The sequence below is a fragment of the Drosophila biarmipes genome, chromosome X (genome assembly GCF_025231255.1).
Source record: "Drosophila biarmipes strain raj3 chromosome X, RU_DBia_V1.1, whole genome shotgun sequence".
Classification (NCBI taxonomy): domain Eukaryota; kingdom Metazoa; phylum Arthropoda; class Insecta; order Diptera; family Drosophilidae; genus Drosophila; species Drosophila biarmipes.
The window spans coordinates 19092062-19106559 of record NC_066611.1 but is presented as its reverse complement, the minus strand read 5'-3'; the positions used below and the strand labels follow the sequence as shown (position 1 = coordinate 19106559).

At 47.4% G+C, this 14498-nt stretch overlaps 1 protein-coding gene across 1 annotated transcript; it reads right to left on the bottom strand.

Annotated features, from left to right (window-relative positions):
- Positions 1-10176: 10176 nt before the first annotated feature.
- On the bottom strand, positions 10177-11707 carry LOC108023255 (achaete-scute complex protein T4). Its single transcript, XM_017092537.3, has one exon. It carries the CDS (start codon positions 11518-11520, stop codon positions 10468-10470), a length of 1053 nt encoding a protein of 350 aa, XP_016948026.1. The 5' UTR covers positions 11521-11707; the 3' UTR covers positions 10177-10467.
- Between the last annotated feature and the right edge of the window lie 2791 nt (positions 11708-14498).

Sequence of the window (14498 nt, the reverse complement as noted above, 5' to 3'; positions counted from 1 at the left end):
TTCTCCGGTTAACCCTCTGCGGCGCAGGGGGGTCAGGTGTCGCATGGCGGTTTTAAACTAAGGGAGAGATAGTGGTATCTCGGGGAATATACAAATAAATATAATAATATATTAAAATTACAAAAAAAGGGGGAACTTTTATTACTTATTCAGGTTATTTTCCCTCAAATGAATTTTTGATAACGGAAATAATTGTGAGCTCTCAAATATCTCACTGTTTGCCACCTGCTGATTAAAGCTCAGTGTGTCGACAGCCCATGCAAATCTCGGGCGGCTCTCGAGATCCTCGATACCCAGGGAAACCAGTCCCGGAAAATGCAAAAAAAGCCAGCCCAGAAGTGGCAACATCGATGCCAACGCGACGCGGTCGTGCGAATCGCATTTATCAATGTGAAAAATGAGTTGTGAGGCGGCAATTATCATTAAAAGTAACATGACTGCCGTCAACGAGCGACGTTGTCTCCTCTGCAGCAAGAATACAACGAGAGTAAAAAATCAGGGGAATTCGAGTTGCCTTCTGCCGCAGAGATCCCCAGGGAGATGGGAAGCGTAGATTGATCTAACGCTAATTAATGATTAAGTGCCCCGTCGATCAGTAAAAATTATGCAAGGACCGCAAGGCGGCAGCCAAAACAAACAGGAGAGCCCACCAAAACACCGAATGATTTTGCGGTTCCTGATATTGATGGCCGAAATCGCAGCGGGAAGACGAGTAGCACACGCCGGCAGTTCGCAGAAATCCACGAGATACAAGATACGAGATCCCTGGGATGCGTGATGGGATTATTTCTAATGCCCGGCGCTCTCCTGTTACAATTTCGACTTCCCTGGAAACGGAATTATGATTGTTTTGTTTGGCTTGGCTACTCTTGTGGTATCTCTGCATCTCCCTTTCCTGATGTAATTTTTCATGTGCAGTTTTTTACTCTCGTTCCATTCTCGCCGGTCAAGATGCAATTAATCTAAATCCAATTATAAGACAAAGCGGGTCAGGCCAAGGGCCATTAACCGAAGTCAGCGTATAGTATCCGTATCTGTATCGATGCTCTTCCCCGGCTCTTGCATCGAAATCAATACGTTTAGCAGCCTTTTGTTCTGGGGCAAAAGTGGGGGAGATGAACCACTGCCTCCTGCTGCAGCGGATCACTTCCTTTCGCCGGCCCCCGAGGCAATGTATCGCCGAGATTCGGACTCCGAAGTCGGAGGAAAGCGCTGCATATCACATTACCCATCCACTGGGATGCGAGTCGGGCTGGGGCTTGGGGAGGGGTGAATGCCGAATCGCTTTGCTGCAGCTAACAAGATGCATGAAGTGTTTAAATTGGTGTTGAGCCATATTACCCCTTGACTGGCCTCCGGGGCTTATGAAAAGAGGGGAAAATAACCAGGAGAGCGGGGATCGAGCGGTGCTCTATGAGAGGAGGGAAAACACTTTCGGGAAATATTTGGTGGCATACCCCTTCGCCAGGCAAGAACCTATCCTTGAAAGGGTCACCAGGGGGAGACATACATCTGCTAAGTAGGCCCACCTTAAAGAGGTGCCTATTGATAGTCTCGGGGACCCAGAGGCACCTCAAGTAACTAAGCGGATTGGAACCCTTGTTGGCCAGTATTTCTCCACTTACCAGTACTTATCCCCAAGAAAATATCAAAGTTCGGAGCAGACCACACAGCCTAGTGATATTTAAGAGCATATCACTCCGGCGATAAGTATCTTCAGTCGACGATTTATGCGACTCGATTCCCCCGAAAAACCGAGAGGATCCCGCATGATTCTCCGCGCTTGTGTGGGTGACTCCGATCCGGCCTTCGGCAGCCCCAAAAGGATTATGGCAGGACAATGGCGTTAAATATGAAAAATTGATAGACTTCCAGGATAAAGTCAATGAAATTTACGACTTACTCGGCGGCGGAGCACGGCACTGAGGTCTCCCTTTGCCCGGCCTTATGAAGACATCTCCCCCGTGACGCGGCACTTTTCCCCGATCCTGCGGTCGTTAATAGCCCTTGGTATTTGTTACTTTTTTATTATTATTTCTCCATTTGCTTTATCTGCGGCCAGGCATCGGGAGGCGGGGGAGGACGAAAAAGGACGAGAAGTCCTCTGTAGTTTTCATAATTTCATATTTCCCTCTCGGGCCCTTGTGTTTTGTGTTTTGTGTTTGGTCATCGCAGTTTGTGGAAATTTACACCACCAGCCAGGGCATATCGGTACCCTAGAATCTCTCTCCGCCGGGCTATGATATTCCCCGCCCCTCCAGGGTTCTTTGTCTCTGCAGATCCCCAGATCCCAAAGTGCTGGAACGTGTCGCCGGCTCTAATTGCCATTTATGCGGCCTAATGATCGACGTTCGTAATAGCAGGAGAGCCAGGCTTGTGGGGGTAATGCAGAGCAGATAAGGTGGAAATCATAATCAATAAATGAGTTTCCAGAAGTAAGCTATCTGAGATATAGCCCAGGTATTAGTTGCGAGCCAATTAGCTATGTTTTATTGATGTGCCAGCCCAAGGAGGTCCGAAAATCGGTCATCGGAAGCAGGAACTCTTGCCTTTCTCCGCCCTAATTGGCTGCGGTCCCCAGCGGAGGATGCTTTCTCCCCGAGAGCTCTGCGCCCAGAGCCATCGATGGCTGATCCGTGGGCCCGAGCTATTTGCGTGCTCGCCGGCTATTTAAATGCCATCCCCGATCTCCTTTCAGTGGACACGCGTGGCTGTCATGCGATCCCAGGCCAATTAGCCGATCCGCAGTCCACGGAGCAGCCGATCCCCCGGCCAACTTAATAAGAGCGGCCAGAGAGTCTGTGCCAAAGTGTTGATAACTTCATTTCAGCCAACCGAAGGGCCGGGCTAGTTGAAGAAACGAAAGGACCCTAAAAAGAGGGCATGTATCGAGTGGACCCCACAGGAAATGCGCTAAACACATTTTAATTATACACAATAGAGCTGATTAAAATGCAATTTGCAATCAGGCGAAGGGCTTTCCAATTGTGGCACGGATAGCTGGGATTGGGCTCTCGGCTCTGGGCCGCATCTTTTCGCTGGGAGCTGCTGCGGCAGCAGCTGACTCTTGGGTAAATAAAGTCATTAAAATGGGATCAAAATGATGGTGCAATTACGATTTTGGGTGGCCGGGAGCCCAGCGAATCGGGGCGATTTCAATTACCTTTTGATCATGGCCATTAGCCAGAAATAAAGGGATCGCCTGCGAATAAAACGATCTGTGGCAACCTGAGATCCCGGCAGCAGGGCACATGCCAAGGAGAGCATTGTTCCGGTGAAAACAGTTGAGCATTGGCCACGGCCGTGAAGTGCACAAAGGCCCGCTGAGAATCTAGAAGATACGGTAGCTGGCCAAGCGTCTCCGGCTGGCTACTGTGCAGAGCGAATCTGCGAATCTGCGAGTCTGGCCAGCTGGCCGAGGAGTAAGTGCAGCCCACAGATGTTCGCTTTCGGGCCGGAGTTGACCTTGCGACCAGAACTAAACTGCTGGCCATGGATTTCACGGCCAGTCCAAATATTGACACAAATGTGAAGCTAATTTCACTACAGTTGAGCGGCCTTCCGCTTCGCCCAGTGGGAGGTGCCTGCCGAGGTCGCAGCTCCTCATTCGATGCCCATTCGATTCTGCCGATTTTTGCCCATTTGCCACTGCATTTCGTCTTCGCCCCAGCTCAAAAATGTTGGAAAAACCCAGGCCCCAGCTTCAATGGGCATTTATGAATGAAAATTTCGCACGCTTTCAGGCGGCGAAGGAGTGAGGTCTGGATCCAGATCCAGGAAGCTGAGATGGGGGGCAGACACGCGAGTCTGGGCCTCGCAAGACCCGAGACTGAAGACTGGAGACTGAAGACTGTGAAGAGTGCAAGACTCTGGAGACTGAGGCTGCACCTGATAATTGACAAAACCTGCCAGTTTTGTGGGCTTTTTTCCGTCTCTCGTTTTCCTTTTCGGGGGCCCTTGGAACGGGAAGTGGGCAAGACAGCGACATCAACTGCAAAAACAGGAAAGGAAGTGGCTGTCTCGGGGAAGAACGAAGGGGGAATGCTCTCAAATTGACTGAAAATTAAATAAGATAAATCTGTTTAAGTGTATACTTTAATTTCAGTACGTTTTTTAAACAAAATATGTACTTATACCTAGGACAAAAATATGTATTTAATATATTCAGTATTAATAATACGTTTATATGTCAAGGCTGATATATTCCCTCTAAGATTTGCTTAGAAAACTGTGTAAGAGTCAACAAAGGCTCTAACTCCTGGCCAACAAGATCCCACAGCAAACAAACTCCCGGACAGAGTGCCTCCCAGAAGAAGAGCCACCGATCTTGGCCAGCATTCTGAGAGTTTCTCAGCGCAAGCGCCTGCATTTCATTTGTGCAAATGATTCAATATTGAGGTTTCAGAGGCTGCGGTCTGGCCCGGCGACGATTGCCGGCGAGGAGAGGCACTTAGGAGAAGGGGTTTGGTTTTCGGGGAACTGGCGCACATTTGTTTATCCAGTGCCATCTCCGCCCGGCCAACATGTGTATCTATGCATCTAAGTGTTTGACGAGCGCAAGGATCAACTCGAAGGCATCAAAGGATCGCAGGCCTTGGCTCGGCTATCTATCACCGCAAATATGCATATCAAGAGCTCTCTTATTTTGTGTTTGGTCATGGCGCAATCCTTTCTTTTCAACTGCCCGATAAACTCTTGAACTCCTCTGCTTTTGGCCGGGCTTGTGTTCGCGTTTCGGTTTCGGGACTTCTTTGTGCGCGTGGCTGTGTGGCGATGCCGCAGCATCCTGCGCCAACGGGTAATTACGGATCATGATTTATGGCCAGCTGACCCGGCCCCACCGAGCAACACACCAGAAAGCCCAAAAAGGCCACGCAGCCATCGATCGATCAGTTCGGCTCCGTCCGCCCATTTTGGCCCTTTGGGCAACCCAAGCTCCGCTGCAGATGCGTCTCTCGTGGGCTGTGCTGGGCCTCGACGCATTTTATGCAAATAAAAGCAGCGCAGTGCAAAGCCGGGCGATGTGTTTGACAAAAGTCCAGAATCTCGAGCAACGCCACCGCAGAGATTGATGTGCCGAGGGGCCAGCGGACTTCAAACCTATTCGCCGCGGCCCACACTCGAAGAAAGGGGACTTACCAAACAATATTAGCTGGAAACTTAAATTTATATTTATATTTTCCAAAAAATATAATAACAAACTCTTTGGAGTATAAACTATTTTATTTGGAAAAGGTTCCTGAGCCTCCTTACTAATAGTAGTAATGTCTAATACAGTTTTATTTTCAGTGTCCCTAACTAATTGTTTGGTGTTTATGGGCAAAATCCGTATAATCCATCAAAAAACATCTCAGACGTTGCCCTACGTGTTGCGGAATTCGAGTGCGGGATCTGTGTGCAAATTTCTTGATTTTAGGCATCGCCTGACTTGCAGGATTGGGTTGTCATCGTTGTCATGGTTGCGCCCGAGTTGTGGCTCCGAATTCCCCTCAAGTGGCTGGCAATTAGGCTGTGGCACCATTTCTCCAGTGCGAACTGGAACACGCCCAGTGGCAGCTTGTTGTGTGTTTGTGCAGCACGCTCTAATGGGATTATTCTAGACCATTTCTGGGATAATCGCAGACTCAAGATCGTAATTGGGAGGCCTGGCCACCAGCGTTGGTGGCAGGAACTGAACAAACAAATGTTTTTCGGGGAGGAACTGCTCGGAAGGTGGTCATACTTGGTGATGGATTAAAGGAAATACTCTTTATTGCTACTTGAGAAGAAGCAAAACCAAGGAAAACCGGGAGCTGTATTTACTAAATAACAAGGTGGCAAGAAATATCATTAAAAGTACTTTCCCATCAACACACGTCTTCTGGAAAGACCGCAGGAAGAAGGAATAACCCAGCGACACGTCGTAAAAATTATTATGCTGATCCTGGATTTTCATTTGCAAATAAGCCCGAGTTTGAACTGAAGCCCAAATCGGCGACAAGGTGCAGAAAAGGGTTCATTTTCCGCGACTTACCAATTGTCCAGGCGCCTATTAGGCCCTTTTCGGGCTCAGGTAGCCCCCTTTCCACCCGGCAGGTGGAATCCTAGGCCCTCTGCGCGAACAGGTCAGTGAAGAGGGAGTCAGGGTCACGTACCCGGGGTCATAAAGCCGGAGTCCCGAAAACTAGCGAAAAGCAGACCCTAGGAATTTCCCGGGCACCTTGGAACCGTTTTGAATGATCGGAAGGCGGAGTGCAGAGGAACGAGCCGACCCGCGGATCATCATCATGGGCCGGGACTCTGCGCCAGAGTCGGGGAATCCAAGGGCCGGGGCAGAGTTATCACATTTGGATTGTAACTACATTTATCACAGCCTAATATGACAACTCAAATAACTTTTGCCTGGCGAACTCGCGAGTCGCTGCCTTGGCTTCTTCTGGATGGCCGGCCTGTCGCATTCGGCTTCGCTAATTGGAACATATTTCTCCCCTTTCGGCTCCCCAGATGACGAACGCTGCGTTTGCTGCGCGATTTATGCATCCTCTGCCCGAAAAATAAAGATATCAGCCGGGGAGCCTATATCATCTCGTGGCCAGTAGTTTCGAAAGGGATTGCTTTGGAGTCCACTTCAGAGAATGCTAAAGCACCCCATGCACTCTATTCAATTATGTTTGTTAGCCTCACAGAGATCTCTCTAATTTTAGAAACATTATTATCCTTAAACTGAATGTTGGCCCAAAAGGGAATGTGTTTGAAAATGTAGCGACTTGTAAAGATGTACCCCCCTCTCGCCAAATGGTCTCGGCTCAACTCGATATATACGTATTCTTCTTGGGGAAAAGGGCAGTGTGTGGGCGATTTTGACCCGAGGGTCCTGCATCAATAATTCATAACGCTAATTAATAACGCCCCAGTTCAAATGCCTTGCGTGCGCCGCGAGATGAAAGGCCGAAACGCCGACATAACAGGATAATGAACCCCAAAAACTTTGGGCCTTATTGAAATTCAAATAAATCGGTAACGCTGAACGATGCCTGCAACGTTGTGCTGTTTTGATTACCTTGTTCTGTTCGACGACCTAACCTTTGAGGCATAGTACTTATTTGAGGAGGTTTGGGAATGGATTTCTAAATCAAGAAAATATACAAGTATCTGTAGAAATATTCATAGGAGTGGCAATTCAAGTTGCTTTATTTGGTGCTTGGATTTTCAAAATATTAAAATAAATATAGGAATAGTAAATATCTTAAATAATCTATAAGAGTTTAAAGTATAGGCTACTATATTATTGATTCTGATTACTTTGATAAGCAAACAGGCCCTGAAATGTGATTCTTTCTGGCTATTTGAAATACAATAAGTTAAAAGGGTATCTAAGACTTCGTTTTTCCTTTCCCAAACTCTTCCTTGTATTATTTAGCTTGGGTTTCCTTGTTGGTTGTTCTCCTCCTCATTTTACTTTATTTTTTCTGGCGGATATCGGGGCGTTTGCATCGCGCCTAAGGTGTAAAAATAAATGTTTCAAGTAACAACTTCTTAAAGAGCTGAATTATGAGCTAAGCTGCGACTGAACACTGCGACTCCAGCCATCAATCTGCGGCCCCGAGTCCTCGAGACCTTGGGCGAGCCTATAATTTGGTCAAATATCTGCGCCTGATTGATGCAGGCGGCTGGTTTTTTATGTGCCACAATGTTGCTGGCCTGGCGCGTCGAGAAATCTATTAAGCAGCAGTTTTAATTCAGACCCAAAAAATAAACGAAAACAGAAAACCGAAAGCAGCTGAAAAAAATGTTGCTTCCCTGGGTTCTAGGGGAAAGGTGAAAGTTCTTCCGGCGCTGAGCAGCCTTAAGCCTTGCCTACAGTGTTCCAAGAGAGAAAATCCAGAGTATGGCATCCCAGGACCCATTTCCATGATCCGAAACAATTGCATTGAGTTGTCAAGTGTCAGCGTTGACACTGAAAGAAAGGATCCCCGATCCCCGATCCCCGAGCCCCGGTGCCCGGTCCCTTTTCACTTCCTTGTGGAGCATCCAGCGATCGCAGGGACAATGCGATCCTTTGTCCGCGATGCCCTTTAATGTGTCAAAATATAGTCTATGGACGCCCTCTCCCAGGCGTTTGTTTTTCTAATGCAAAGTGATTTATTGTCTGGCCAGCAGAAGAGGTTTTACTCCAACGATCTGACATCTTGGTGCGTGGGAGCGAAGGATTCTGTTATTGTGCGGAGAAGGGCTTTTGCTTTTTCCAGAAATGGAAAGTGGTGCAGAGAACTACATTATAAAGCCATCAATTTGTAGGCAAAACACTCGAAACAAAGGCTAAGCGGTTGAAATGCCAAGAGGAAGGACTGTAAGGTAAAATGGAAATCAAAATACAAGGCAGGGCTATCGGATTATGAGAAAATGCTTTAAATTGTGAAAACAAAACTAGACATACTGTTTTCGGGTCGAAAACAAAAATCTTAGTTTTTTAATTGATCTAGTTTCGGAAGCATCGTCATTTTTTGCGAAAATTTTTCAAAAAATTCATTTTTAAAGTGTGAATGCCAATTGATTGGGAATTTTGTTACGAGCTCAGCAAGGTACGACATTCCGATTTTGGGCCAATACTTTTGTTGTTACGACGGAAATACTGATAGTTTTTGGGCCAAAAAAAATAATCTAATTTTCTGGCGAAAATTCGATTTTTCTCTTTGTCCTTTTTTGCTGTAACTTGGTCAAAAATAGTCCGAGCCCTAAGAGACGCACTGTTTTGGACAGCTAACAAGATAGGTAATTGATTGCAGTTACTTTCCGGCTGATTCTGAAAACTAAACATTTTGTCAAATTTTCAATTTTTTTACAAGGGGTAGCATCGTCATTTTTTGCGAATATTTTTCAAAAAATTCATTTTTAAAGTGTGAATGCCAATTGATTGGAAATTTTGTTACGAGCTCAGCAAGGTATGACATTCCAATTTTGGCCCAATACTTTTGTTGTTACGACGAAAATACTAATAGTTTTTGGGCCAAAAAAAAGAATCTAATTTTTTGGCGAAAATTCGATTTTTACCTTTGCCCGTTTTTGCTGTAATTTGGTCAAAAATGGTCAGAGCCCTAAAAGACGCACTGTTTTGGACAGCTAACAAGATAGGTAATTGATTGCAGTTACTTTCCGGCTGATTCTGAAAACTAAACATTTTGTCAAATTTTCAATTTTTTTACAAGGGGTAGCATCGTCTTTTTTTGCGAAAATTTTTCAAAAAATAAATTTTTAAAGTGTGAATGCCAATTGATTGGAAATTTTGTTACGAGCTCAGCAAGGTACGACATTCCGATTTTGGGCCAATACAATAGGTAATTGATTGCAGTTACTTTCCGGCTGATTCTGAAAACTAAAATTTTTGTCAAATTTCCCATTTCTTACAAGGGGCAGCATCGAGCGTCGGCTAATTGAGTTTCTGGCTGATTCTAAAAACTTCAAGTAGATTGGGAAGCTTGTGTGAAGCTCAGCTAGGTATTAAATTCATTTTTTGTTCCATTGCTTTGGGTACAATACTCATACTGATACTGAAATATAGGTTGTATAATTTTATTAACTTTGCCAAATTGATCGCCGTGTGTCGCCTTTCTTTTCACGGGGAACTCCCAGCCTTGACCTTGGCCACAGCTCTCGCTACTTCTGCATTAGAATGAAGTGTTCCAAGGCTGGCCACGCCCATTTCCGCTTCTGAATTGAGAATTCAATTGAATTAGCATATAGCAGAAATGTTTGCGCTCAGTCAATTGCGATAAGGTTTGCCGCGGCGACTCCCCAACTTTCCGACGTGTAGCACGTGTCACTCGTAGGGCACCCAATGTACAAATATTACCCACACGTCTGGCTGACCTTACCTGCGGCAATTTGAATTTGCCTGGCTACCTGGGGCGAACAGGGAACGAGTGCTCCTATGATCCGGGCCTGGTACTATTTTGGATTAGTATTAACGCTTTACGAGGGGCCTCTGCAAGTGGCGATCTTCATTAGGTCGTATACCAACATCGACAGCCCGCACATCCTGTGCTCAGGCTCCGCACATAATGCCACCTTGTGGACCCCTGCGAAATGCAATCAAAGTGCAAGTGCTACCCGCATATGCTACCGCTTGGTCATGAGCCGGCCCCCTTTCAGACAGCAAAACGAAGCATGATCCTTGTAATTCCTATGATTTTTCGCTTTATTTCTTCGTCCAAGAACTAATTAACATACAATTGTATTTGCAAAAAAGTGTGGTCTCGCGTTTATGCTATAATTATTTTATAAATATATATTTGATACTGGTCTCTGGGTTCTTAGACTATACAAAAAAATCGCTTAAAGTAGGAAAAAAATTGTGTCCGTGTGGTGTGGCTTTCGCATGAGTGTTATTTACAATTTGAGGCACTTGGTTCAACTCAACATTGACTAGAAGAGAACAGGATGTGTGGTGGGATGTGGATTTCGGCAGGGTCTGCGGAGCGGGATCGGGCTTCACTGCTCCTGCCACAGGGAGATGTAGTCCAAAATCTCCTCGTCGTCGGGCGTGCAGTCCTCCTCGTCCAGTTGGAAGTGCTCGTAGGGCTCGAACTTCAGCTGGAGCTGCGAGTGCGCGTGCCCCTCGTTGTCGAGGTGATCCAGGTGGTCCAGGTGGTTGGACAGCTGCTGGGGCGCCGCCTCGTAGGTGCCCGAGTCGAAGGACATGCTGGAGTTGAAGGAGGAGGTGGGCGAGTGGCAGGTTTGCTGGCTGTTGGCGCCGATGGCGGCTCCTCCGGCTCCTGCTCCAGTGCCACCGGGCAGGGATGTGGCCACCAGATTGCTGTTCAGCGAGATGGCCGTCAGGGGCTGGTGGTTGAACTGCTGCCTCTGCAGCTGCTGCTGTTGCTGGAGGGGATTGTGGCCGGCAGCCGTGGCGGTGTTCTGGTAGTAGTTGTTGTGCCCCGAGGAGCTGCAAGTGCTGCTGCTGGAACTGTGGCTGCTGGACTCGTCGTCCAGGCAGAGCTGCAGCTGGGTGACCGCGCTGCTGGCCACCGAGTTGCTGGGCCCTCCGTTCAGGTCGTCCACCAGGTCCTGCAGCCGCCGGATGTACTCCACGGCAATGCGCAGAGTGTCCACCTTGGAGATCTTCTTGTGCGGTCCTCGACCGCCGCCCTTGGTCAGGTCCGAGATGATGGACTGCGGTATGTGCTGCCGCAGTCTGGCGAAGCTGTTGTTCACCTGCTTCACACGATTCCGCTCCCGGGCGTTGCGCCGCTGCACCGACTGCGACTGGTCCACGTTGTACGGAGCCGGTGAGGAGCCCGGCGATACGGACGACACCGAGTCGGAGGAGGACCTGGCCAGGGCCATGCCCCTGGGCGTATACTTGCGGGTCTTGATGGGCATGCCACCTGCCGCGGGCTGGTTCTGGTTCTGATTCTGATTGGCACCGGGCAGCGAGGACGGGCTGGGGGCCGGCATTATGTGCTGGTAGCGGAAGATCTTCGTGGCCGCGTTGATGGTGGTGGGGAAGAGGTCGTGGCTCGTGGTCAGCACACTCGACGACATGGCTCTGCTGCTCGCTGGACTGTTCTTAACTCATAAACACACACGGCTCTGGGCGGTTTCTATGTCGCTTCCTTGGCTCCCAGCGTACGATCAACAGAAAAAAATAAGGCAGTGAGGAGAGGAGAAGGCTTGAACTTGATCGCTTGACACCTTGCACAAGAATGAGTCCCTTCGTCCTAGACCCTCACGTTATGTACCCTTCAGGCCGGAGAGCAGAGCGGCCGGCGAGAGAATCGGAGAAAGACCGCGTAGAGCGCGAGAGCTCGCGCCGCCTACCTGTCCAGGTAGCAGCAGGCGAGCCGAGCGGCGAGTGAGCCACAGGTAGCCGCGCCACGAGAGTCTCTCTCTCTCCGCCTCTCTCGCTCAGGTACTCCACCGTCCCGGGAAAACTGTTCCCAGCCGCAGGAGAACCACTCGAGTTTCCACTCAAAACCGCACTCAGCTGCGGGGAAATAAAAAACGATCGGCTCGGCAGTGCGAGTGTTCTGTGCGCTGCGGCACGCCAGCAATTCGATTTCCGTGTTAATTAACTTAGCAAAAGTCGCGATCGCCCATTTCATGTGCAGCTCACGCACGCCCCTATTCATTAGCGCCGGACGGAGCCCAGGAAGCCCAGGGAGCCCAGGGAGCCCAGGCCGGCCAGGAGCGCCCGAGCCCTCCGCCTTATTAGCCATGCAGAATCAGGCCTGCGAAGGTGTTCGAACAATTTCACATATTCCTCTAATTAAATGATCAAAAGGATCACGGCTTTTTCACCCAAAACACGCCACGGATCGAGGACCTTCGGGATGTGACAAGAGCTTCGGACGGGCGGGCTACAGTGGAGACTGGGGCTCTGGCTCAGAAGATTTTACTCGAAACCTGTAGGTTTTCATGTTTAAAAATTATATAAAATATTATGCAGACCTGTAATATTATCAGTAAAGTACTGTACTAATATTATATTATACTTATACCTTCGTATTATAATTTACCTATTTTATTGTAACTTTACTATCACTTACTTGAAACTTTATTTCAACTTTGTAGGTTTACTACAGAAAAATTATATTAAATACTATACAGACCTATGATATTACCAGTAAAATACTAGACTATTATATAGTGCTACTATTAGGTTAAACCTATGCCATCATATCATACTTTACCTATTCCATTATAACTTTGCTGTTACTTGCAACCTATCTGCCACTTTTTAGGTTTACTACTAAATTAAAACCTTGAGAAATATATAATACACCATGCAGACCTATGATATAACCAGAAAAATACTAGACCATCATATAGTGCTACTCTTATCATACTTTGCCTATGGTATTACAACTTTCCTATTATATTATCATTTGCTTATGCCACCTAAGGCAAGATTCCATTTGTACAGTTGTATTATGTATCTACCCCCCTGGTATCCGGAAGTTGGCTCTTCCGAGTGTCCACTGTACTGGTCATCGTCGGCCACTGACGGTCGTGCTAAGCGGCGACTGCGAATCGCAACTTCCGCTCCGTTCAGAGAAGTCGCTTCATTTTGTCACGACCATCAATCGATGAGTGAAAAGCAGGGAGCGGGGGAGAATCGGCGGCCAGGTGTAAGTTATATTTTTATTGTCCTCAACTCGTTCCCTTTGTGTGCGCCTGCCAGCATTTTCCCTTTGCCAAAATCATCGGCAGCCGCGCTTCTGCATTTCCATTTGCCAAATCCCAGGCCCCGATCTCAGAGCCCGAGTTGGGAAGCGGAATCAAAAACCGAAACCAAAGCGAAAACCGAAACCGAAAACTGAAAACCTTTTCAACCATGACCAGCAAACGGCGCTTCTCTGTGTACTTTCCACATAGATTTTGGGTGCCATCCATACATCCTTTGACAATTTCCATTACCTTTTTTGCATGCTGCACTTTGTTGGGAACCTCCACTCTTTCTCCTCACTTTTTGCATTGTAATGCCGGGATCGGTAGTTGGTTTCCATTATTTTGGCATCATTAACACGTTCATTGTTCCCGAGTGTCGCAGAATTTTGGCAAGCCAACTTTCTATTCAGATTTTCGCATTTCCCCGGGCTCCATTGTGCCAGTTTGATAAATGCAGCGAGAAAAACCTGGGGAAATGCTGGTGAAATGCCCAGAATAGGGTTGAAGTCCTGCGTCCTTTGTGCCCTGGATGGTCCATTGTGTCTGCGGATGGCCGGGAGACTGCGTCTGAAGTGGAATGCATTTGCGCAATGATTGATAGTTTCGATTTTCTGAAGTGGCAGCCCGAGATCGGCAGGATCGTGTGTTCCTGCCTTTGTGCCAGCACCTTTGATCGGTCAAAAGTCAAGTCCCGGCGATCCCAGGCGCTCACATGTATGTAAATCCCACTCGTGCCAGTTGATCCTTGGCCCCGATCATTATCCGGCGATCCTATCGGGTTCTACCTGATTTCCCGTAATCTTTGCTCTCGGGCAAGTCTGCGGATCTGCAGGATAGTGATCAATAGGAGCCTCAGATCGTGCGTTCGAAAAGCCACTTGGATTTTATGATCTTGCGGAGAGGAAGATACTGTATCTGTATCTCGATCTGAGCTTGGTGATCTTGAGAAGGGACTATATCATGGTCTTGGGGTCTACGTCTTATATGATAATACATAAAGTTCAATATTTATTTTCAAAGTTATTTTGCTGTTTGTTTTTTATTGCGGTTCTAAATTACAATATATATAATGATCCTATATAATGTATAGGATCATTAATGTGGCAGACTTCTTAAAACATTATAGAAAGTATACTCTATTTTTAGTGCTAAAACATTTTCAAACATTTTTTCAATGACATTTCCAAAGATATTTCGAGGGCTTCTTGAAGTTCCCTCAGATCTGGATGTTTCGAGCTGTAATCCCGTGGTAATGCCCCCGAAAACCACCCGCGGGCGATAACCTGTAAGCTTGGCGTTGTCCCGGCGACCGGTAAACAACTTTTCGGGCCACTTTATTTGTTTGTGTCCTT

Coding starts and splice junctions, on each gene's coding strand:
- LOC108023255 (XM_017092537.3), bottom strand. CDS start 11,520: ATGTCGTCGAGTGTGCTGACCACGAGCCACGACCTCTTCCCCACCACC.